Raw genomic sequence first — 25721 nt, forward strand, 5'->3', positions numbered from 1 at the left:
ATTCTAAATATGCGTTCAAAGTTAACTTTAAAGTTAATTTGAGTTAATTTATTCCAATAATTGTACAAAAATAACTTTTAAAACCTTAGCTAGTTTAACGTTAGTCGTTTGACGCAGCCGAACAGTCTAACTTTTAGCTAACGTTACTAAGGAGCTATTTTGCGACAAAGGAAATATTATTTAATGGTTTAATATAGGATTTATTGATAAAATATGTTAAGTCCCCTGTTATGATGGCCTGTCAAAGCTGACGACCAGAAATCCCCAAAAGTCCCATAAACGTGCATTTGCAGCTGACCAAGAGCTTTCAAACCACCAAAACTTGGCATAGCTTTTTAGTTTGACCTAACGTTATCCTACAATTTTTCTAAATTATTTGGAAGTAGTAACAGTTTTCGTTTATGGCTTGATTCCCAAAGAAGTCCCATTGATTAACACTGAATGTTCGTTATGTCCGTTAAGTCAAACACCAGCTGTAAACTGTTCTAAATTTAAACGAAGAAATTAACTGTAACCAGTAAATATGTTTGCTATCCACATGACATCAAATGATTCCATTCTTATTTAAATACCGAAAGTGTCCTTGAATGATGATGATTCATTTGAATTTCCTCACTTTTAACTCCTAGGAGGAGAAAACAAACAAAAAAATGTCAGAAATTGAAGCATCTGATCCTGGGTCAGATGTACCTGGTGTATCTCAAGAGGAGAAACGCACTATGTCAACCCATGAAAAAGAGAATGATGATATAGCAAACCCACTCTCGTCCTCACATCTGGACCTAGAAGTAAAACCACCTCTAACCACCATAAAAAGGGGTATGATTAATTATTTGTGTGTAAGATGAATATATAGACAGTTTACAATGGCTTGTCTTTATATGTATTGATAAATAGGAAATAGTTGCAGAGCGATGTTGCTTGGGTACTTTCCCATTGAGAATGGGCAACAAATTTCTATCTAGATACTTTAGATCGGTCATGGGCCCTGTGTCTCACCTGGTTGCCCGTTGATGGCAACATTACCCAGCAACATTGCTCAAAAAGTTTCCCTGTGTAAATCATCACCTTAAGCATTGTTTAAATTATTGGTAACATTTTACAATAAGGTTTCACTTGTTAACATCGGTTAACTACATAAGTTAACATGATCTAACAATAAAAATAATTTTATTAATCTGAGTTATTGTTAATTTAAACATACTAAAACATTATTAAAATCAAAAGTTGTAGCCTATCTGTTAATATTATTTAATGGACCTAAGCTAACAAGAACAATGAACGGCTGTAGTTTTATTAACTAATGTTGACAGAAATGAATAAATACTGTAACAAATACATTGTTCATTGCAAGTTAATATTAGTAATGCATTAACTAATGTGAACTAATGGGACCTTATTGTAAAGAGTTACCATATTATTGTAGGTGGTGGTAGACACAAAAGAATTGGAATGCAAATGGAAAAAAACATCAATCAAACAACACCAGCTGCTATATCACCCACGGTCAACACTGCTGTGAGTAATTATCTTTATTTTATTTTATTATTTTATATAATATTTTTGATGGGTTATTTATAGTCTGGCGTTCCACACTTTTGCCTGTCAACAAAACTAGGTTATTAATAATTATTTTATTTATTTAGTTAAATTGAACTGAACATACTTTGTGCATATCAATTAATAGGGGCTTTCACACTAGGTAGTTATAGGAGCTCAGTTATATATATATATATATATATATATATATATATATACATATATACATATTGTTGTATATGTTCACACAGCTTTTTGAAAATGGTGGGTGCCACTGTTTCACATGGCATGCGTTCGGCCAATCAATGTACACTTATGTCACTGGTAGTTTCAATAGTGCTGGGTTAGACCCTACCCTGCAAATAAGCTGACTTGACTTGCCCTTCTCTCTCAGGTGTCGGGGAAGCGCACTGGGTTACTGTTAAATGAAGCCCAGAAGGATAAAGGTAAACACCTCAAAGCCTTCAAAGATGAGCGCAGAGCAGCTCTTGATGGCCGACACAGGTACCTTATCTCAATCATTGGAGAGGTGATTAGCCTGGGGGAAATGGATGTCGAGGAGGCTATCATCTCCAATGATCAGGTGTGTAAAATATGACACTATTGACATGCTCAAAATCACAGAATATTGTGATTGCCACGTATAAATGTGTGTATGTGTATTCTACAGTTCAACTTGATTGAGAAATTCTTCTCAGCAAATGGTTCAAAGAGTCTGATGGTCTCCTACCAAGTCAAAGTATCGGTAAAACACAACTTGATAGTGACTTTGAAATATCCTCTAAGCATCTGCCCACCATGATACTAACAAGCCAATACCTGCCTGTATTTCTCTATAGACCCATTCTTTGATTGATACCTCAAATGTAGCCACTGGACAGAAGAAACTGTTAATCAACACAAGCACTACTGAGGTACAACAACACTTGTGTACATTGTAGGGCAATTAAAGGCACACTATGCAAGAATTGTACCTTGATATAACAGCTTCAAAGTCATTTCGGTGGTAAACAAACTCATAGTAGGGCGAATCATCCTGGTAATAAAGCTTGGCGGGGTCGCCGCTGGAAAAACCAGCAATGCAAGTTTGAGAGGAGCGCCCCCGACAAATCTCGCGAGAATCACGACTTGCTTTACGGCAACGACGTCACACACATCAACAACCACATATGAAGCACGAAGACACTTGCGCGCATTTCAGACGTGATACTTGACGATGGAAAAAGCAAAGAAAACGCGGTCGGAAGAGACTTGGAAAAGGAAAAGAGAATCTGACCGCGTGAGGAACCAGAAAAGAGTCCCTGATTCGCCCTCGCTATGTGTGTGTGTGTTGTGTGAGTGAGCGCAAGGGCGGGCGCGGCTGATGAGCTGATCAGCGCCAGCTGTTTTGAATGAGGATGTCCGATATATTGTTTGTTACCTCGTCCTGTCTTTGTCAGTTGGTTGTTGAGGCTACCAGGGTTCTACTCGCCGTGTTCTCCTGCATTCCACTCCTGTACCATGCAGTGGTTTCCTGAGATTTTCCCGGAGGAATTTCTACCTGTTCCTGCATCTGTGTCTGCCCACTGTGTCCCTGCGTTGCCGAGCCTGAGTCTTCTTCTGTCTGCTTCCATTTTGACCCACACGGATATCTACTATTGTGCTCAATAAATTACTGTTTACTCGCAACTGAATCCTTTGACTATTTCCTTGTGACAGTCCCACTCGGTCGGGCTTTCACTAGTTGGCGCGAGCTAAAAAGCAGCACTGGATTCAACCGCGATGCTGACCTGGTGATCTTGTTGATGGATTAAGTAGCCGAAATCTCTTATTTCTAAACTTGATTGCATTCTATGTTGTTGCGCTTGCTTGTAGTATGCCATTTTTTACGATGCTGTTCATTCATCCATTGTTGATAATTAGACCAGTCCAAAAATGTCCACATATGTCTAGATAGCTATTTACGACAGTGTAAGTGTTCCACAGCGACTATAGGGGTCACTGTTTGACTAAAACACAATTTCTGCATAATGTGCCTTTAATCACTGTTGCTTCAAATCACTTGAACTGCAATGTATAGTTATTAATTCTTGAAAACTTGAAGAGTCTGTTGGTTTGTATAGGTTGTATAGTATTTACAGTCATTACGTTCCTGTGTATATTGCGTGAATGACGGGTGGTTGGGCAGATATTGTGTTTTGCGGTAGGTGGTATGCCATACAGAACCGTTGCCACTGAAACTGCATTAACGCACCAGTGGGGCTCGACAGCCTTAGTCAAACGGGTTGGCGCGTATGGTTGGGTTGCAGAGAGATTGTGGTTAGGTCTCAGCAGCAGGAGGGATGTAGAGGTCAGTAAGCTGGGCTGAGTTGAGTGGGGGACGGAGGGAGGTGACTCTGGGACGCCAGAGTCGCTGTCGAGCCCTCTTGAGGTGTCGTGGGCTAGTCGACGAAACACTGAGGACGGAAGGTGCCCACTTGAAGACCCTAGATATGTCCCCAACTCGGCTCAATCCAGACGGTTGTCGTGCTGGTCCACTAGGGAGACCACACTGTAGTTGCAGCCGTCGTGTGTGCTGACGCGCCAAGTACACTGCACCCGTTAACGCCGGACAGAAGGGGAGTCACACCACTATATGGAAAGAAGCGTAAATGGGCAGGGTTCCAGACTGCGACCAAATTGGTCGCATATGCGACCATTTTTTGAGAATGTGCGAGTTAAAATGTTATGTGGTCGCATTTGTGCGAGTGGACGCTTGAGCAACAGAACTCCGTAACTTATGTTCAAAATGAACGAGTAGGCTACATCATGAATCCATTTTCCAAACCGTGTTTTTGACTTATTCTGAATCACTACGGTACGCCTATAATAAGTGTTTATATTCGGACTATTTTATCCCGGGTTTAGTCTCGGCTGCGGAGTAGCCCAGTGCCTGCGTGACTCGCCATAGACATTAACGGAGAGAAGTTCCGTCTACAATGTTCTTCCGCAAGACACGTGCAGTTTATTTATTGACGAACGTAGACGTCACGCGCATTGCACACTGGTGGTGAAACGCGCCAATTACGAATTCACGAATTAAGGCATATAAAAATGATAAAAAAATGGTCTCACGAAACACAGAGCCCCTTCCTCCTACGTCTTTTCAGCGGTTATATTTTCCTCTGTTGAGCGATTACTCTCATGATCGCTCGACAGAGGAAAAGGAAATTATTATAAAATGCAGAAGGTAAGGAGTGTGAGATTTCTGCTTTTTGTTACAACTATAAACTTTGATAACGAAAAATCTGTATCAGTTTATTAAAATAGGCCTACTCTAATCTTTTAAAATGTAATGCATACATTTGAATGTTTAATGATTTTCAAAAGATAGAAAGATGATAATAGACAGATAGATAGGTAGATAGATAGAATATGATTCAGATGTAAATAGATAGATTGTATATAATTCAAATGTAAAATGCTTAAAATTACAGATTAAAATTACTGTCCAAAATCCTGAAATTTGGCAATGATAATTAATATATTACAGGTATTTCTGCTGCAACCCAGAAAGCCTTTGCTAGCCTTGGTCCATTAAAACCACTATTCATCAGCATGCATTGATTAATCCCATGGCATGTAGCAAAAAAAAAGAAAAAAAAAAGGTGCGACCAAATCAAATGCTGGTGCGACCAACTGAGAAAGTTGGTAGCACCAGTGCAACCAGTGTAAAAGTTAGTCTGGAGCCCTGGTAAATGGGTGAAGCATAGTTTACTGTAAAGCTGCGTCTTAGTGTTGCTTATCTTGCCGAAAGCCCGAGTACAAATCAGCATGAAGTTTTAACATCTACTCTCGTGTAATGGAAATCAATTATTAGTATTTGTATATCAAGGGCTAAGCTAAGCATTGCCATTACTGTTACTCTTTTAACAAAGCCCTAACACTAGTTATACTACCGTAAAAAAGACTGGGATCTATAAGATTTTTATATATATTCTATAAGAAATTCATACTTTTATTCAGCAAAGACACATTAAATTGATCAAAAGTATAATATAAAGACTTTTACATTGTTACCAAAAAAATCTATTTCAAACAAATCTTTTGAACTTTTTTCAGCAAAGAATCCTGAAAAAATGTATCACAATTTCCTTAAAATTTTAAGCAGCACAACATAATAATAGAATAATAAGGCCAGATATTAATAGTAGAATAATAGAAATATGTCTTGAGCTCCAAATCAGCATATTATAATAATTTATTAAGGATCATGTAACACTGAAGACTGGAGTAATGATGCTAAAAAAATTAAACTTTGCCATCACAGAAATAAATAACATTTTACAAAGCGGTTTTTACGGTAGTTTTGTTCAAATAAATGCAGCCTTGGTGACCATAAGAGACTTCATAAGATATATATATATACAGTATATTTATATATATATATATATACCGTTCAAATATTTGGGATCAGTAAGATTTATTTAGATTTTTATTATACATGATATACAGTATACAGTATGTGTACACAGGCACAACAAGACCAGTCAGAAAGACAAGTTGTTCTAGTGGGACTGTCCCTGCAATTAATGCAGTTTAAGTAGCTTTGGATGGACAGCATGTCCTAAATGACGAGTGACTAAGTAACTATGTATGCATGTTGCTAAGTAGAAAAACAATGAACTGGACTACTCTTTACTCACTGATTGCAGGGTCTTACCGGGCAGTGTTTGTTTTTCATGAGAATCACAGACAAGGCCATAACAACTACAAACATATCACAGGTCAGTGTGGGAGTTTGTTTGTTGTTTTTTTCGAGTGTAACTTGGCCTGTTGGTTATTGTCTATCAGTCATCCGATTGTCTTATGTCATTCTCTGCAGGAGGTGACTTTTGAAAAACTTGACTGCTCAGAGACAAGTGTCTACCAACGTTTGGATTTTATTTTTACTCAAGCCATTAACCAAGCCTTTAAGTCGCAAGAGGTATGATATATACAGTAATTCCATGAATTTGATGAATGATGCTGGGAAATAGGCCTGCTTTCTTTGTTGGACCATAGGCTAATATAAAAAGTAATCCTTTGAATAAATAATTGTTTACATTAATAAATAATTTTTGGTTATTTATTTAAGCAAGGACAGTTTTAAAGGGTCTATGAAATCACATTGCATGTATATGCTGGTGTACTGGAAAACTTTTTCCAGATTTTCTGGCTTCTGGATTTTTTTGTCTTCTCTTCCTGGAAAATGGAAATTTTTTGAAGACCTGTCTTCTCCACAGAGGCCTATACAAACGTTTGTCCGATAAAAGGCTTTCAAGAATGAAAATGTCTATTTCCCCTTATTCATAAATACAAATTTTCTATTTTAACAGAAAATCTTGTGAAAGGAAAATGAATTTGTGACAATTAAATGTATTTGGTGTATACTGTATAGCATTTATATACATAATTAAAGTTACAGAATACTCCAGACTGGGACTACGGAACTCAGAACCAAAACACATGACATTAATCCAACCTTTCCTTTAGGACTGGGGAGCTATAAAAGGTGGCCAAACGGGCCCAGATGTGCAAGACCTCCTCAGATCTGTGGATAAGTTCACCTGTAACCTCTCTTTAGGGACGAGGAGAATGGAGGAAAAGTTTAAGCTTCATAACATCCCATCAGCCCCTGATTTGAGTCACATACAGAAGGCCGAGGACTATAGTAATGCAGGTAAAGTGTCAAATATTGGGAAAAGATCAATAAATCATAACTATTCTATAATTATAATGATACTTTCTTTAATGTTTATGTGAGGCAGAGGGTTTAACACTTGTTATTAAAATGCCAAATGAAAACACAATTGCATAGCAATTCTCCCAAGGCCACATTTTTGGTGCACATAAAATAACATGCTTCCCTTTAAAAATACATAGTACTCTCACAAATATTGGGTAAAACAGATGGCAAAATATTTTCCACACATGTGTGAAAATTATAAGCTAGTCCCAAACCTTAATTGTTGTATTCTTCTATTTTTTTTTATTTTGGGCTCTAAGCTAAAAATTTTGAGCTGGTAGAAGTTCTAGAAACAGTGCTGTTACACTGGGCCAAGCAGATAGAACAAGTGCTTACAGAGAGTGAACGCATTAGGAAAGAATCAGATGATATTGGACCCTCAGCAGAGCTGGCACACTGGAAGCGCAGGATGGTCACCTTCAGCAGGTACCACGCCATCCAGCAGTGTCTTTTTCTTCAGTAATAGCATGCAAGATTGGTATTTAATTTAGTGCTTATCCATCTATATGTATATTTATTAGATTTACTGTGTATTCATGTTTTTTCAGCCTCATGGATGAAATCAAGGACCCTTATGTGAAGATGGTCATTGGTATATTGCAGGCGACCAAGTCCAAGACATTGAGTAAATGGAAAGAACTGGTTAGTTTAGTGGATGTTATGTACTGCTTTGCTTTTTTATACATTTTAATAAATAGCTATTACTTGAAGAATTTACATATTTTAAAATAAAAAGGAAAAAGTAAGTACTTGTGTTTTGCTTAAAGAAAATGCTGTCTATTTTTAAAGTCATTAACATTTGTTGCATTAAACTTTATTTTCAGATTTCCTTCTAAATTCTCACTGTACTATAAACAAATCCCACTCTCATTACTGTACTACTGTAATGAAAATGATCCTGTTTGGTTATAATGATTTTTGTTTTTAAATTAATATTAATTAACATAAATTATGATTAAACAATGAATACGCATGACATACAAGTACTGTACCATTTTTATAATATTTTTTTTTCAAGGAGATTTTTTCGTATTACTGGAATAAGATTTTTCGAACTGTTATGACCTGCTGTACATTGTACATTTAATAACTGATTTACATGTTTTATGCTGTTTTCTATCTATAGGATGCAAATATTACGGTTGTGGCCAATGAGGCTAAAAATAATGTGAAATATCTATCCACTCTGGACAAGTTCTTTGAACTTTTGGAAAAAAGCACTCCAGTAAGCTCCAAAATTTTATTTTGTACATTCTTCAGGAAAACAATTATATAACCAAGAGTGTCATTTATGGGACACTTTAAGGGTCACAATTTTAACTTCATTAGTTGCAATGGAATATTTCAGTTTTACTGTATACATTTTTACTCCGTTTCAGACCACCATGCTGAAACACATTCCTAAACTGATGAACAGCATATACATGATTCAGAGTGTGTCTCAATATTACAACACCTCAGAACACATGACATCGCTTTTTGTGAAGGTCACTAATCAAATGGTGACAACCAGCAAGGCTTATCTCTGTCAAGGGGTGACGAAAGTCTGGGACTTTGACAGGTTGGACGTAAAATGCTGCTAAAGTTCTTTAGAGCTGTGTCTCTAAGTTTGAATATACTGTAGATAAAATACATTGGTCTGTGTTCCCATTTAGAAAGGAACTGCTCAAGAGGATGAAAGAATGTATTCAGTTGAACCAGGAGTACCAGCAATGCTTCCACCAAATGAAAAAAAACATACAGCAGAACCCTCTTGAACAGAAATTTGAATTGAGGTCAGTAAACCACAGCTTTAAAGTCACCTTGAAATCAAACTGACGCTATATTTAGTTTTTTAACTCAGCTCTGCTGTGTCATACCAACAGTGAAAATTACATCTTCGGAAAGTTTGACACATTCTGCAGACGTCTGGAGAAGATAACAGACATGGCCACAACTCTTGAAGATTTTTCAGCCCTGCAGTTCATGAAAGTTGAAGGTGTCGAGAAAATATACATGCGCTACCAAACGATTGTGTCTACCATCAAATCCAAGACCTACAATGTGCTTGACCATCGCAAATTAGAAGTAAGATCTCTCATTACTATATATTCTTTGATTTAGTCTTATGTTTTTTTTTTTTAGACATGAACCATCTCTCATGACATTATGTTTCTTTTAGTTTGACAATGACTACACTGAGTTCAGAAATCAAATCCAGGGCCTGTATCAGTCTCTAGATGCACTAATTGACACTTGGCTTCAACGACCACTCACTGTAAGGCCATTTTAGTTATATTATTAATTGAACATTTGAATGACTGAATCATTCATTACAGCGCAGGATCAATATATTGCGTAAATATATTCCTCCTACACTGAAAGGAAATGTATTTACTGTACCAACAGACTGAGCAGGTCCTTGACCTGTTGTCCAAATTAGAGAACGGTGTGGGCAGACAAATGGACCTCAACCAGAAGTATGTGGTAGTTCTGCAACGGTACGAATATGACCTTGAGTTTGTACGCAAATGCTACCAAAGAGAGAAGGACAATCCGAATTATTTCCAGCTGACCCCTGTAAGTTTCCTGTTGAGTGATTAGCAAACTGTTCAGCTCTCATTTATATTTAAATCATTTAATAAACAATAAAAACATGCCCACAACTTATTTTACATATATGCAGAATATACACGACAAGAAAGCAGTGTGACTGGGACTAAAACATTAATAGTGTTTTACATTTTCTGTTGCAGCTGGCTAGGAAAATTGCATGGTCACAACATCTGTTTAGAAAAATTGATTTGCCAATGCAAATCCTAAAAGACAAATTGCACATTATGCAGGTAATTTGCAAAGACAAGATTGTCACATCTCATCATCAATAGATGAACACAGTTTATTTTCATTTTGATGTAGTTTGAGTTTGATGAATTTTGAGTTTGTTCCTGAAAAAAGATCTTTCAAGAAACTCAATTATTTTGTCTTGACCTTTAGACTGCAGACAGGAGGAAGATTATTCGAGCATACAACAGACTTGCTGCCGTACTCCTGGAGTATGAAATGATACATCACAGAGCTTGGACTGAAGGTGTAGATCTTGTACTATATGGTCTCAATGCTTCATTGCTGACCATACACCCAAAAACTAAGGTTTGCATCTACTTTTCATTACAAGTTTATCACTTCAAGCCAGAATTTAAAAGACATTATTCTTTGGCAAAATGTATCAGTACTGTGAATGTATTTACCGTAAAACTTCAAATAATAGCCGAGTCCCAAATAGACGCCTGTCTCTTTTACACGCCTGGTGTGGCTGCAGGTTTGGGTAAATAAAGGCCGGTCTCAAATAGAGGCCGGGTCTGTTTTTTAGTTTCGGGTTGTATTTAATCCTCTAAACCCGTCAGATCGTCCGCTTTTTGGCGGCCGCCAAAGCAAATTGTTGTCACTCCAAAGCCTTTTTTGATCGGTGAGTGATGTAAAATAGAATGACTGCTGCGCTTGACAGGGCGCACGAGCAGAGAGAGAGTGCCCCGGCCGCGCGCGCACTCTCACGTCTTCAAACAACACGAGCGCTGTCTTGCTCTCTCTCCCTCGCGCAGATTAATCAAAATCAATTGACACGATAGTAAAAGGTCGGAAGACCGCAGTTTCACGTGGAGCATTTGGAGATTTTTAGAGATTAGAGACAGGCCTATACACTCAATGCAGTGGCGGATTTAGCTAATTGGGGGCCCAAGGCAAAGGTAGTATGGGGCCCCCCATCCGATCTTTAAAAGAGAACGAAATTTCTTTCTTTTAAAAATAAACCATTAAATGGCACTTTCTGGAGAGTTTTTTGCAAAGAAATATAGAAAAAGTAGGTCTAGCAAGTCTTATATTTCTGTAATTCACACAGATCAAACACAAATATGCTGACTGAATAGATTGCTAGTTGAGAAACACTGCTTTAATTAATGTTTTTATGATGACTTTGTGAAAGGTTAACTAAACAGCATGAGCCGTCTTCCTGCTGGCCAGTAAGTTATTTGGCTAATTTCATTCATACAGATCTGTATTATGCTATAGTTTTTGATAGTGTTATACATTTCTTACAGATAATCACGATGATCATTGCATTTGTCTTACCAAATGTGGTAGCTTTATGCAATTACAGTTTGTCTATAAGCTTTTTTTTTATTAATGCTGACAGTAAAATGTTGCCAGATATTGCTACGAAAAACAAGAAAAACAAAACAAAATAATAATAATAATCCGAAATAAGTTCGAAGCTTGTGTTTTGAAAATAAGATTAATATATCACTAACCCTAACATGCAACTTTCCACTTTAATAACTTCCTAAACTAAAGTGTCACATTAAATCAGAAAAACAGGTCCAGAAGACTACTGCCACCTTTCCATTAGTGGATCTGGCAACACGGAGGCTGCACGCGCGCCCTCACTCACAGCGCGCTCTCAAGCCCCGTTCACTGCGCCAGCTTCTCGCAGCAACATGAATAGCAAACACTCATATGAGGTGGTTTAAACGGGTAATTAATCATTCAGAGAGCTTGACATTTTATTTTTGAATGTAAAAAAAATGACAGAGTTCCGGACCTCGGTCACCTCATAGTTGGCTACGGCCATGGACTTCAACATATCATTAGCATTGTTGTCATTTTCAGCGGGCATCACAAAAAAGTTTGTTACCTTCTGCAATTTTGCTAAAAACGTATTGCTTTCCTCCCGCTTCCTGGTTTTTCAGCACCGCTTGGGTAGCTTCGCTTAATTTTTACTCTGTCTACTACTCTGTACACTCTGTCTGTCATTCTGTATACTGTCTGTTAATCACGACTAATGATTTGATGCCTTTTTGCGCAAATGTTTTTTAGAAATATATAATTTGTGAAAAGTAAAAAAAAAAAAAAAAAAAACTTAAGCATAGTTTAATGGGGCATTTTGGGGGCCCCTAGGTAGCTCGGGGCCCAAGGCAATTGCCGACCTTTGCCTAATGGTTAAGTCCGCCCCTGACTCAATGAACAACATCTCAAATCTCAATACTAAATTATAAAGGCCTGTCTCATATAGACGCCTGTCTCAAATACAAGCCGGTGCAGTTCGACGATTTGGGAAAATAAAAGCCCGGGCTACTTTTTGTAGTTTTACGTTAGCTTAATTAAATATTTTTGGTTTGTTTGTTTTTGAAAGCAATGAAATCAACTACAAATTCAAATTTTTAACCTGTTATTATGTATAAAACCCAAACTGTACACTTTAATTAACTCCTTAATTACCTTAAACATTATTTGTGGCAGGAGTTCTTTGTGAATCTTGACCCTCTGGTCCTGGAGGTATTGCAAGAGGCAAATAGCATGTATCAAAGGGGTGCAGATGTACCCGATGTTATCCGCAACATGGCTACCAAACATCCTCAGCTGAAGGAGTATCGTGAGAAGTGAGTGCATTAAAGACATTTAACTTGCACTAAAATAATCACCTTAAAGGAGCACTATTTATGTGGCATGTATACTTGCTGTGTACTTTATGAAGAGTTCCAAATCAGGTTTGTAAGAGATTCTATGACGGTTAGAATGTATGTTGGCATTAGACAGAGAGGCATCACGTATGGTTTTGGGATAAAGCTACTGTAAAAAAAATCAACAAACATAACAAGCATAAATTATTGTTCTGAATTAAAATGTAAAGTTAATACTTTTATTAACATGAAGTGGAATTTCACTGGTTTCAGATTACAGGGTATGCTGAGAGAATTTAACACAGCAGTCAGGAGGATACCCAGCGTGCTAAAGTCCCCGATGCAGCCCTTTATCAGATCTGTGAAGACTGCCCTCTACCCTGGACTGACCATTCTCTCATGGACTTCCCTCAATATTGACTACTGTAAAACAATTATTACATGAATAAATTACATTAGATCAGTTCAATTTTAGTTCAGAGTTGTTGCCCTAAAATCTTTCATCATCCATGCTAATTTTAGTATGCAAAATGTTTACAGAGGCCCCAAAAAGTATTTGAACAATTTGAAAAATATTTGAATTTTATTACGTTAGATAACAAAATATCAATATCACTCCCCATAATAATCAAACTTTGCATATATAGAATGAGATTAAGTACACATTGACCCAGAGCGTATTGACCTGCAGTGTGTATGTGCCGAATGAAAAGTCATGCACTAAATGCAGTATACACTGTCCTAGAGTTTAAGTCGCTTTTTAGAAATATTATGAGGTTAAAGGCATGTTCACACCAAGAACGATAACTATAAAGATAACTATATTAGTGTCCACACCAGCGGAAGATATCGTTCTGTTTATTGTAAGGGCATGCTTGTCTGTCACTTTAAACTCGTTGCTGCAGGATGGATTCTGATTGGCTGTCAATGTTTTTATCGTTCATCAGCTGGATAAAATTGTTCTGAAAGTGATTCCAATGATATCGTTTCTCTGAGCTGGTTTTGTTATAGACGTGGTGTGTTCTTAACTCTGCTATTCTTTAATATTGAGGTTGATTTTTAAAACTATATCTTTATAGTTATCATCCCTGGTGTGAACGGACCTTAATTTTATTCAATTTCTAATCCTAATTTATCAAGACTTTTGTATTAAGGCTTATTATCTTATGTATGTATTAAGTCTTTTCTCAATGTTTCAGTCATAGGCTGTGTGTACAAGGCACTGCAAGAGCTGGAAAAAGTAGTGAAAGTTGCTATGGATATTCTGGAATGTCGAATTGATAGTGTCTTAAAATCCATGTGTTCCACTCATCTGATTACACTGCCCAATGACGAGCCAGTTACACCCGAGACATTCCTTACCAATGCAGAGACCACCGTCAGCACTGCGAGAGAAATGCTGAAGATGTGAGTGACACTTTTAAAATCTATTGGTGAAAAAAGTCGTATTTAATTTGACGAGAAAACAAAGCAAAGCTGTGAGGGATATAAATACAGACAGTTCAAAAGATTCCTCTGACTTAAGGTCTGGGATTATGTCTTTTACGCATATTCTATTCAAAAGGTGATTTTTCAATGTTTCCTCGACTAAGCGAACAGCTAAATAGGCATAAAAATCTAAAAGACCTTGAACGGAACATACTTATATTCCTCAAAGCCTTGGTTTCATGCATGTCTAATTAAATTGGATATCCTGACTGACGTTCATAGTTAAATGTGATTTCAAATAATTTGAGGAATCCTTTGTTTTCATTCAAGTGCAAGCCAACAGGTGGAGGACTCAATTTTGGAGTTGGTTGGGGAACTGAATAGATTGCTGAAACCTTCAGAAAGAGTCAACTTGGAGGTGCTATAAACATATCAATTATCAACTAATTTTAGGAGTTTATTATTGTATATAATTCTAAAATACTTTTTAGCACTTGATTAGACAATTTGTTGCTCATTAAGGCCAAATCACATTGCACTGACAGACGGCAACAGACACTTTTGAATCAGAATTAGAATGTCTTAGAAGTGACATGCTGTAATCTGGTAACTTTCGGCGTTGGCCTGTATCTGTCGGTGCAGTGTGAATTGGCCTTTATAATGTGTAATATTACTGTTATAAACTCAAATACAACACATGCAGTAAATAGAAAATCTTTACGTGTATGTTCAGAACTGCCAATGTCTGCATCCTGATGCTAAGCAGAGGACACGTTGTCTACACTGTCTCCCATGTACTTTCTACATCATGATAGGACATATGTGTCAGAGGAACACAGACGCTCTGGTCAAAGGTATACATGCACTATGGGATCATCCATCACAGTTTCATCTCAAAAAGAGTCACATATTAATGTTTTTGTGTTCTTCATTTGAAAGCTACCAAACGCTCTCTGGATGCTCTGCGACGTCGGCTGCTTGGTGTGAGATCCACACAACTTTCTTTATCTCAAAGAGCAGCTACCCCTCAGTGTCCTATTTTAAGGGCTTCAGTTGAGTTGGCCATTCCCAAAATCGTCGTCAGACCAAGTTTAGAGCACATACAGGTACTGATGTGAAAACAGCAAGGAGCATATTATCAAAATATAAAGTATTGTTACACCTCTGTACAAAAATTTGGGGTCAGTGAGATTTTTATTTATTTTTATTAAAACATTTTTTGAAGGAAATTAGTGTTTTTCTTCAGAATTAAGCAGGATCTTCAGATGAGTGATGGTAAATACATTTAGGTCTTACATTTCTTTTTAAGATAAATACAGTTATTTTTAACTTTCTATTCATCAAAGAGTCCTGATTTTTTTTATCAGTTTCCACAAAAATATGAAGCAGCACAACTGTTTTCAACATTTGTAATAATAAGAAATGTTTCTTGAGCAAAAATCAGCATATTAAAATGATTTCTGAAAGATGATGTGACACTGAAGACTGGAGTAATGATGCTGAAAATTCAGCTTTGCATCACAAGAATAAATGGTATTTTAAAATATATTAGAATATATATATATATATATATATATATATATATATTGTGACGATCTGCGACTGGAGTGCCCGCTTGAGCCTCTGGGGGGCACTCCTTCCTAGTTTATTGTTTCCTTTAGGTTTCACCCTGGACTGATTTTGGTTGATTTCATGCACCTGTGTTTGATTATCTTGTTTAGCGCACCTGTCTTAAGCCTGAGTTTTCCCTTGGTTGATTGCTCAGTATTGTATGTGTCTCACTGCATCCTAAGCGTTTTCCTAGTTCCTTAGTGTTTCCTAGTTCCTTAGTGTTTCCTAGTTTCACGGTTCCTGGACTCCCTGCCTGTTTCTGGTCTTCCCGTTTGCCTCCTCCTTGCATTATATGTTTGCTGATCTGGACTGCTTACCTGGTTTTGACCTCTGCCTGTTCTCTCGTACCTGTTTCTGGATTGTCCTCTCAATAAAGCCTGCATTTGGATCACCTCTGTCCTTGTTCCACGTGCAGTTCATGACAGAATACTGAGCCACTACTGATCCAGCGGCTGAGAGGAACACGGACCTCGATATGGATCCCACAGCGCAGATCGTAAGCCTCCGTCAAGGAGAACGTCCTCTCAAGGTTTTTGTGACAGATTTTTTGAAGCTCGCTCGTCAGTCCTACTTGAATGATTTCTGTTTGATGATGTTCTTTCGGGGAGGACTGTCTGAACCACTCGGCTCTGCTATACCGTTTCCGAGTTCAAGCTGGACTCTTACTCAATATATTGACCTGGCCTTTTCCATGAGCGGTTCGCTTTTTACTGTGGATTTTTTGGAACTTTTCCTTCACAAAAGATCCGACGATTCGCCATTGTACAAGGTACCCACTGAATCCACGCATCAAGTGTCTCCCGGTGAATCAGCGCTTCACACGTGCTCCGCCGAGTTTGCGCTACATGAAAGCCCACTTGAACCAGCGCTTCGTAAAGGGTCCGCCGTATCCACGCAACATGTGAATCCCGACGTTCTAACACTTCACGTAAGCTCCGTTATATTCCTGCCTCAAGAGTTTTCTACTGAGTCTAAGCGCGTGCCAGCCGAATCTTCTGAGTCTTCCAGTGAGTCAAGTGCATCGTCTTCTGAGTCTTCCAGTGAGTCCAGTGCATCGTCTTCTGAGTCTTCCAGTGAGTCAAGTGCATCGTCTTCTGAGTCTTCAAGTGAGTCAAGTGAGTCAAGTGAGTCAAGTGAGTCAAGTGAGTCAAGTGAGTCAAGTGAGTCAAGTGAGTCAAGTGAGTCAAGTGAGTCAAGTGAGTCAAGTTCCAAGTCAAGTGAGTCAAGTTCCAAGTCAAGTGAATCCAGCCAAGTGAAAGTTTCAAGCCCAGTGAAGCGCCGTCGCAGGAGGAGGAGGACTCGTTTGGCTCGCCAGGCTCCGGAGGGCGTTCCCAGACGCCTCGCCCTGCCGGCCCCGCCTCTGCGCCTCGCCCTGCCGGCCCCGCCTCTGCGCCTCGCCCTGCCGGCCCCGCCTCTGCGCCTCGCCCTGCCGGCCCCGCCTCTGCGCCTCGCCCTGCCGGCCCCACCTCTGCGCCTCGCCCTGCCGGCCCCGCCTCTGCGCCTCGCCCTGCCGGCCCCGCCTCTGCGCCTCGCCCTGCCGGCTCCGCCTCTGCGCCTCGCCCTGCCTGCGCCCTTCAAGCTCCGGGAGGGCTTTCCTGAACCTGTGAATTTCCCCAAGTATTTTTTTGGGGGGGGCAGTAGGTACTCTGTGAGGGCCATGGAGGTGACGCTGACATGGACCTCATCTGAGTCTGCTCCGCCCTCATCTCCCTCCGAGTCTGCTCCGCCCTCGTCTGAGTCTGCTCCGCCCTCGTCTCCCTCCGAGTCTGCTCTGCCCTCGTCTGAGTCTGCTCCTCCCTCGTCTCCGTCCGAGTCTGCTCCGTCCTGGTCCCCTTCCAAGTGTGCTCACCCATGGTCTCTTGCCCTGCTCTGGTCTCCAGGCCCCAGGTCTCTCCATGGGCCTGGCCCCCTGCCTCTCCACGGGCCTGGCCCTCCATCCCATCCCCCGTCGACCTCCCTCCGGAGCTCTTAGGAGCGTCTGGAAGCCGCTCCTTAGAGGGGGGGTTATGTGACGATCTGCGACTGGAGTGCCCGCTTGAGCCTCTGGGGGGCACTCCTTCCTAGTTTATTGTTTCCTTTAGGTTTCACCCTGGACTGATTTTGGTTGATTTCATGCACCTGTGTTTGATTATCTTGTTTAGCGCACCTGTCTTAAGCCTGAGTTTTCCCTTGGTTGATTGCTCAGTATTGTATGTGTCTCACTGCATCCTAAGCGTTTTCCTAGTTCCTTAGTGTTTCCTAGTTCCTTAGTGTTTCCTAGTTTCACGGTTCCTGGACTCCCTGCCTGTTTCTGGTCTTCCCGTTTGCCTCCTCCTTGCATTATATGTTTGCTGATCTGGACTGCTTACCTGGTTTTGACCTCTGCCTGTTCTCTCGTACCTGTTTCTGGATTGTCCTCTCAATAAAGCCTGCATTTGGATCACCTCTGTCCTTGTTCCACGTGCAGTTCATGACATATATATATATATATATATATATATATATTTTAAATAATAATATTTCACAATATTACTCTTCGCTGTATTTTTGTTAAAAAAATGCAGCCTTGATGAGCATGAGAATAATTTCAAAAACATTTTAAAAATCTTACTGACCCCAAACCTTTGAACCTATAGTGTGTTCAGTATATATACATAAAACACAAACATATAATAATAAGGTTTTGTTGGATTGATACTCTTAGTGTGTTTTTATAAACCTTCATAAAACGCACATATACATATGAATTTAAATGCTAAGACTTAAGTTTGACTTAATAATTCTTAAACGCTCACTTGTCCTTGTTGTGCAGGGCATTCTCAATAAAGTAGTGAACATGGTGCTTTCAATGGCAAAGGATATTCCACTCTGGAAATTTTCCAACGTCCAACAGGAACAATGGGAGGTAAGAGAATAAAAGGAATGATCCAGATTCAAAACAAGTTAAAATTATCAATACTGCACATTGCCTCTTTGACTTCCATTGTCCATGGAAAGTGTACATCATTGTACACTTGATTTTTCTCCCAAAATTATCATGTGGTAATCAATAGCATGCCACAGATGCTTTATAAACTTTATCAGAGGTTAGTTGACTAGAAGTCTTGTGACTCCACAGGCAGAGCAGCTAGCATTGCGGGAGAATGGAGACGAGACTCTTGTGTCTAAACCACTCACGCTGAGGTCTCTGGACAGACAGGTGATAGAACATAAGGATGTGAACAAAGCTCTGGCCCAGCTTGTCCCTGTGGTGTCCTCCCTCAAAGTAGATGCTGGGGACATCCTGCAAGGGTTGTCTCAATTTTCAGCCCTGTGGAACCAGGTACTTAGAAAAAGGTTTGGTGATTTGAATGATTTGTTGTACCTCCTCATTTTCCTGAAGGTTCACTTTGCTAATTTCTCTGTGTTAGTTAACTGTCAGTGTTTTTTATAAAACTAAGTTTTATAGTCCTAAAACATGCCACATGTGTGAACTGCAAAACCTGTCTAGAGTATGTCCATGTCATATTTCACCCCCAAAAAAAAAAAAAATGTAATTAAAAATATTGAAGCCTGTTTTGAACTGCAGGACCATGCGGATTACTAAATTCTTATTACTGTAAATGCATATGAATGTTTCATGAGTTTAATGAGTAGTGAGTTTTCCTCATTACATTTTCATTGAGGTTTCATTATAGTATTTTAATGGTATTTTAATAAAATATAATTAATTTTTAACTTAAAATAAGTCAAAATTACGGGTAGCACGATAAATATAACCATGCTGCATGAACACTCTAACATTAAAATAGTGTATTATTAGACTGTGATTGTCATGGAGATAATATCACAAAGCAAAAAAATATTAATGGTCCTAAACATATAATATAAATATGTAACAATAATAATAAAACAATTATACACAAATATAATTTATATATATATATATATAGTATATATCCTATTTTTCCTGGGTTTTTTCAGCAAGTCAAAAATGAGACTTTTTCAGCAAGATCTTGCAACAAGAATAAGTCAATGCTCGTACCGCTTTCCCTGTGATTTCTTGCACCGCACACGTACAGAAGAGAGAAACACTCTGATGCACTTTATAATATGCCATTAACAATTATGTTCAGTTCGGTTCCCTACACACTGCATAGAATTTTTGTAAATGCGGATGTCAATACTTGCATTTTTGGAGAGTTATTTCAGTTGTAGAATGTGGTTGTCACTCCCGTAAATGACTGAACTGTGTGTACAGAACAGGAGCATTAGGATATCAAAATATGTGACATTTCATGCTTTCTTCCAAACCAGGACCCAGCAGAACAAGTGAAAGCATTTTTGGCGACCAACCCATTTTTGGCAGAATTCAGTGCCCAACTGTCTCAGTACTCTGTACGTAATTGTTAAATAAGTCTTATAAAGTTTGAAGACAGATGCATTTTAACTGAGAGTGATACTAACTTCCACTACATATATTTGATCAGAAATTTGAGACCCAGATTCAAGAGCTACCTTCCACATGCATTGCGGGCCCCATCCTCTACGAAACTGACTCCCTCAAACGGTCCCTCATTGAAGAGTGTCGCACCTGGAAACGTGCGTTCGGGGCGGCTCTAAACCAGAAGGCCTCTGTGAGCATGGCAGAGATTAGCTCTTTTGTGGATGGGGTGAGCAGGCAGCTGCAGCGGCCCATCTCTGACCTGGATGATGTGAGGGAAACTATGGCTGCCCTGCAGGAGGTACAGCAGGCAGAGATACGGATAGACACACTCATTGGACCGGTGGAGGAGTCGTTCACTCTGCTGAATCGCCATGAGCTGTTCTACAGTGATGGAAATGCGGAAAAGATTGATGGGGTCATGTACGCTTGGAAGGAACTTCATGTGACGGTGAGGGAAGTGTTTTTTGAGACCCCATGAAATAGTGTTAAAATAAATAGCAGTTTATTTTCTTTAATTTTTCTACTTTACATCTCACGAAGGAAGTAGAAAATCAGGTTTTTTATTTTGTAAGCATTTGCTTGAAAATGTACGATGATCTGTTTTAATTTTAAAGGTGAAAGGAACACAGGATAAGCTCTTGGAAGTTCAGCCTCAAATGAAGGCTGAGCTTGTATCTGGAGTTGAGATCTTCCAGAAATCTGTGCAAGATTACTTTGCTGACTATGACAATAGGTAACTTAATTTGCATATTCTCTTTATGTAGTCTCTTATGTACATCTATCAGTGATTACAGTCTTAATAAATCCTCTGTGTGTGTTCAGTGGTCCTGGAGTAACAGGTTTGGCTCCACGTGAAGCTAGTGACAGGTTGCAAGTTTATCAGGCTAAGTTTGACGAACTGTGGAGGAAATATGTCACCTTTTCCAGTGGCGAAGAACTATTTGGCCTCCCAGTTAGAGGTACTTTTTTTTCTTTTCTTGCTAATATAAGAGTTTAGGTTCAGAGAGGTCATGGTAGACACCATTTTTTTTTTTACATGTTTTTGGAAAGAAGTCCATTACATTATCCCAAACTTTTGAATGGTAGTGTACACTGAGTTGTTAGGACTATTATTTTTTTGTGTTTTCATTCTCTCTATTTTTCTTTCAGAATATCCTGATCTTCACAGAATCAAACGAGAGCTCAATCTTTTGTCCAAGCTGTACACCCTCTACAATTCTGTCACTGACAGCGTTACTGGATATTACGACATATTATGGGCGGACCTCAATATAGAAAAGATAAATACTGAACTGCTGGATTTTCAGAATAGGTTTTTATGATTCTCACTTTCTTAAACTTTAACAAATATGATATGAACTAAATTTGAGAGCTTATTTTGTAATTCTTTTCAAGGATCCGTAAACTACCTGCGGCCCTGAAAGAGTGGCAAGCTTTCAATGACCTGAAAAAAACCATTGATGACTTCAATGAAACCTGTCCTCTGCTCTACATGATGGCAAATAAGGTGCCGTTTAGCAAGCAGCTGTTCATTGACATCATATTGCATTTATACACAGCAAACATGTCTTGTATCTTGTATTAACATACACATTCACGACTAGGCAATGATGTCCCGACATTGGCAGCGCTTGACCGATATTACCGGCCACAAATTTGAAGTGGAAGCTGTGAATTTTAGCCTAAGAAATGTCATGGAAGCACCTCTGCTAAAAGCCAAAGAAGATATTGAGGTATTGTGCAGGCTAAATATTCCATTACATCTATGTACAATACCATGAAACATATCCTTAATGGTTGGAACCAGATTGATTGCATAAAAAAATAAGGCTGTCAGTATCTTAAAAATCTTCTGGGTACCAGGATGTGTGTATCAGCGCAGTGAAGGAGCGAGACATTGAGGCCAAACTCAAAGATGTTGTGACAGAATGGAGCAGCCATCAGTTCACATTTGCATCATTCAGGTCAGAGAAACAATGGAATTTGTGATTAAATTCATTAATTTGTTATAAAATTAATTAACTTTACAAATGGTAAATAACCCTTTCAGGAATCGTGGAGAGCTGCTGCTAAAGGGATCAGACACTTCAGAGAAGGTGGCGTTAATGGAGGACAGTCTCATGGTGCTTGGGTCTTTAATGAGTAACAGGTATTTTGCTGAATACAGTTATACAATATTTTACATTTTTTGTATTATTTTTTCAAATAATTTAGATATGATTCTTTGATTTCCAAATATATATACAGTAATGTAAATTTAATACTGTATTTCATTACAGTGGAATGTAAATTTGACTAAATTCTTGTTTTAGATACAATGCTCCCTTTAAGCCCTCCATCCAGCAGTGGGTGCAGAAGTTGTCAAACAGTTCAGAGGTGATTGAGAAGTGGCTGACTGTGCAGAATCTGTGGCTGTACCTGGAGGCTGTGTTTGTGGGTGGAGACATTGCCAAACAACTGCCGCAGGTAGCTTGAATCCAAATACATTAACCCTTTTTGGTACATTGTGAGTTGTCTACCTTCTAAGGCAGATTCCTCTTGTAAGGCTGTGTGTCCACCAAAGCATAATTTCCTAATACTCACTCACATACATTGCACAAATACCGCCTCTTATATGAAGTACACAAGAGTGCAACATGATACATCAGTAGAGCGCAAAATAATAGGTGGTTCACACCCCAAAAATTGTGGAATAGCCAATTTTGTTAATTATATTAATAAAAAAAAAATTATATTTAATGTTTCTGAAAATGTTCTCTCTGCAGGAAGCTAAACGCTTCCAAAACATCGATAAGTCATGGCAGAGGATAATGCAGCGAGCACACGAGATTCCTGGTGTGATTCAGTGCTGTGTTGGGGACGAGACACTGCAACAGCTGCTGCCACACCTTCTGGAACAGCTGGAAGTGTGTCAGAAATCTCTGAGTGGATACCTGGAAAAGAAACGTCTCGTCTTCCCACGGTTCTTTTTCGTCTCTGACCCTGTCTTGCTGGAGATACTGGGTCAGGCATCTGACTCGCACACCATACAAGTGCGTTTATCTAACTTTGGGATTTTAACATTATGTCATAGAGCCACACATCAGTTCTCACATCAGTATGGTTACCAAAAGCAGCATTTAGTAAATAGTTACATGGGTTACATGGGTTGTTTAGATACCATATGGGTTTTATTTTTATCATCAAACTTTAATAGAATACAGCAGGTAATAAATAAACCAGTTGTGTTTTTGTGTGTGTGTGTCTTTCAGGCTCACCTGTTGAACCTATTTGATAATGTAAACAGAGTTGTGTTTCACGAGAAAAACTATGACCAGATACTTAGTTTTCAGTCACAGGAAGGGGAAACAGTGGATCTGAGTGAATCAATCAATGCCCAGGTACACTATTTCTGAGATTACCTTTATATACCTTAAATAGCACAAAAAAAACCTCAATTGTAGCATAAAAAATTATACTTCCAACTATGTTACTTGTTTGAAGAGTGGTGTGTTATAACTTTAAGTTATTGGGTTTACTGGCAAAAAAATCCATAGACTTATAATGATCCACTGATAATGAAGATAGTTACTGGTCTCACACCACAGGGTAATGTAGAAGCCTGGCTGGGTCTGTTACTGGATGGAGTCAAGAAGACCATTCACCACATTATACGACAGGCCAACATGGTTATTAGTGACCAGGGCTTTAAACTGGTGGAGTTCCAGTCGATGTTCCCTGCTCAGGTTGGACTGCTCGGCATACAGTTCATCTGGACCAGAGATGCTGAAGAAGCTCTCCAACATAGCAAGTCTGACAAGAAGGTTCAAGCTTTGTCCTTACTTTGGTGTTTCATGTCATATTTAAAATCAGGAGGTTGTAGTTTATTAATGGACAGCTTTCTTCCTTTTCTTCCCCATAAATAAGTTCTATATAAATGTATAAAAGATGTTTCCCATATTTGTTGATTATTTTGTCTTTTTTTTTTTTGAGCAGATAATGCAGACTACTAACCAGAAATTCCTGGATCTTTTGAACGAACTGATTGATATGACTACTCATGATCTGACCAAGATGGACAGAACCAAATATGAGACGCTCATCACCATACATGTTCACCAGAAGGACATTTTTGATGACCTGGTGATTGATTTTTGGGTTCTTCAGTATAAAACGGTTGCTAAGCATCACTCTCTTGAAACACCTTGACACTTGCAGACCAAACTGAACACAGTCCTTATATACTATTAGTATTCAAATGGTGGCTCCATCCAGACAGCGCCATTTTACAGTTTCTACAGTTTAAAATGCTGCGCGTCAAAACAATGGAGTGGTACACATCACAAGCGCTCAGGGTCGTTTATGGTAATGAATGATCTTTCAGCTCTACATCCCCTTATATTTATCTAGAGCCTAAGGCACTTCATTCTAGCCTTTTCCACTCAGTGCGCGTTGCTTTTCTCTCACTAAAGACGTAAAGAGCCACTTTAAGACCTGCAGATGACAGTTATTTTAACAACAGTAGCAGAAACACGGTGAGCAGAAAAATAGATATTTCTGCTAAAACACTGCAGAAAATAAGAATGCAGCAAATACAATTGTTATTTGTCATACAGATGAAGCAGATTTGTGATATGTTGGTAAATGTTGGTAAAAAAAACTCTTAGACATCACTGTTTTGGCTCTCGGGGCCCAAGATTCTCATCTTTGATGACTATTTTGAGTATTTAGGAGTTTTTCTTTTACAAAGTACTACGGATGCCCCGATGGAAATGTATATCTATTCCAAAGAAGTAATGTCCGGGCCTCTGCTAGGAAGGAAATATAGCGTCCAGACTTCTTGAAACTTTATTTGAATACCCCTGTTATACACTATCGTTCAAAAGTGTGATTTTTTTTACCAAAAATAATGTAAATATCTGATGTTATGAAATATTATTACAATTTAAAATGACTTTTTTGTGTTTGAATATATATTTATTTTTAAAGTAATTTATTCTTGTGATTGCTGGATTTTCAGCATCTTTACTCCAGTCTTCAGTGTCACATGATCCTTCAGAAATCATTCTAATATGTTGATTTGATGCTCAAGAAATATTTCTTAATATTATCAATGTTGAAAACAGTTTCTGATGAATGGAAAGTTCAATAAAACAGCATTTATTTGATATAGAAATATTTTTAATACTGTCATTTCTTTATGTTTGCTCAATTCAATACATCCTTGCTAAAAAAAACTTAAAAAAAACATACTTACCCCAAACTTTTGCACGGTAGTGTGTATTTCTTGAAAGTTCACATCATATTGATTAAGTAACCTTAATCTAAACTTCACATTGCTTTTGTATCCCCCCCTCAAGGTACGAATGAACATCCGGTCACCTTTAGACTTTGAATGGCAGAAACAGTCCCGCTTCTACTTCATTGAGGACACGGACAGATGCATAATCCAAATCACAGACGTGGAGTTTGATTACTGTAATGAGTATCTGGGCTGCACTGATCGTCTGGTTATTACACCTCTAACTGACAGGCGAGTATAGATACATTGAAAAGGCCAGGTTCTAGAAACTGGCTC

At 38.6% G+C, this 25721-nt stretch overlaps 1 protein-coding gene across 1 annotated transcript in view; it reads left to right on the top strand.

Annotated features, from left to right (window-relative positions):
• The first annotated feature begins 646 nt into the window (after positions 1 to 646).
• The window catches only part of dnah5l (dynein, axonemal, heavy chain 5 like), a 50068-nt gene continuing 24993 nt past the window's right edge, over positions 647 to 25721 (top strand). The window contains exons 1-41 of the mRNA XM_056249285.1: positions 647 to 819; positions 1427 to 1518; positions 1934 to 2122; positions 2210 to 2284; positions 2379 to 2453; positions 6213 to 6284; positions 6383 to 6484; positions 7033 to 7219; positions 7546 to 7711; positions 7834 to 7927; positions 8412 to 8510; positions 8665 to 8846; positions 8941 to 9060; positions 9151 to 9352; positions 9447 to 9542; positions 9674 to 9844; positions 10021 to 10110; positions 10262 to 10417; positions 12560 to 12699; positions 12994 to 13145; positions 13920 to 14127; positions 14479 to 14566; positions 14882 to 15002; positions 15088 to 15254; positions 18551 to 18643; positions 18857 to 19060; positions 20035 to 20115; positions 20208 to 20612; positions 20779 to 20897; positions 20987 to 21123; positions 21314 to 21476; positions 21560 to 21671; positions 21769 to 21897; positions 22028 to 22128; positions 22215 to 22313; positions 22477 to 22630; positions 22930 to 23196; positions 23416 to 23544; positions 23752 to 23967; positions 24140 to 24286; positions 25504 to 25676. Coding sequence (XP_056105260.1) covers positions 651 to 819; positions 1427 to 1518; positions 1934 to 2122; positions 2210 to 2284; positions 2379 to 2453; positions 6213 to 6284; positions 6383 to 6484; positions 7033 to 7219; positions 7546 to 7711; positions 7834 to 7927; positions 8412 to 8510; positions 8665 to 8846; positions 8941 to 9060; positions 9151 to 9352; positions 9447 to 9542; positions 9674 to 9844; positions 10021 to 10110; positions 10262 to 10417; positions 12560 to 12699; positions 12994 to 13145; positions 13920 to 14127; positions 14479 to 14566; positions 14882 to 15002; positions 15088 to 15254; positions 18551 to 18643; positions 18857 to 19060; positions 20035 to 20115; positions 20208 to 20612; positions 20779 to 20897; positions 20987 to 21123; positions 21314 to 21476; positions 21560 to 21671; positions 21769 to 21897; positions 22028 to 22128; positions 22215 to 22313; positions 22477 to 22630; positions 22930 to 23196; positions 23416 to 23544; positions 23752 to 23967; positions 24140 to 24286; positions 25504 to 25676 — 5942 coding nt within the window. The 5' untranslated portion in view covers positions 647 to 650. The remainder of the gene's footprint in view (positions 820 to 1426; positions 1519 to 1933; positions 2123 to 2209; positions 2285 to 2378; positions 2454 to 6212; positions 6285 to 6382; positions 6485 to 7032; positions 7220 to 7545; positions 7712 to 7833; positions 7928 to 8411; positions 8511 to 8664; positions 8847 to 8940; positions 9061 to 9150; positions 9353 to 9446; positions 9543 to 9673; positions 9845 to 10020; positions 10111 to 10261; positions 10418 to 12559; positions 12700 to 12993; positions 13146 to 13919; positions 14128 to 14478; positions 14567 to 14881; positions 15003 to 15087; positions 15255 to 18550; positions 18644 to 18856; positions 19061 to 20034; positions 20116 to 20207; positions 20613 to 20778; positions 20898 to 20986; positions 21124 to 21313; positions 21477 to 21559; positions 21672 to 21768; positions 21898 to 22027; positions 22129 to 22214; positions 22314 to 22476; positions 22631 to 22929; positions 23197 to 23415; positions 23545 to 23751; positions 23968 to 24139; positions 24287 to 25503; positions 25677 to 25721) is intronic.

The sequence above is a fragment of the Rhinichthys klamathensis genome, unplaced genomic scaffold, assembly GCF_029890125.1.
Source record: "Rhinichthys klamathensis goyatoka isolate OS25496 unplaced genomic scaffold, OSU_Roscu_1.1 h1tg000059l_1, whole genome shotgun sequence".
NCBI classification, from domain to species: domain Eukaryota; kingdom Metazoa; phylum Chordata; class Actinopteri; order Cypriniformes; family Leuciscidae; genus Rhinichthys; species Rhinichthys klamathensis.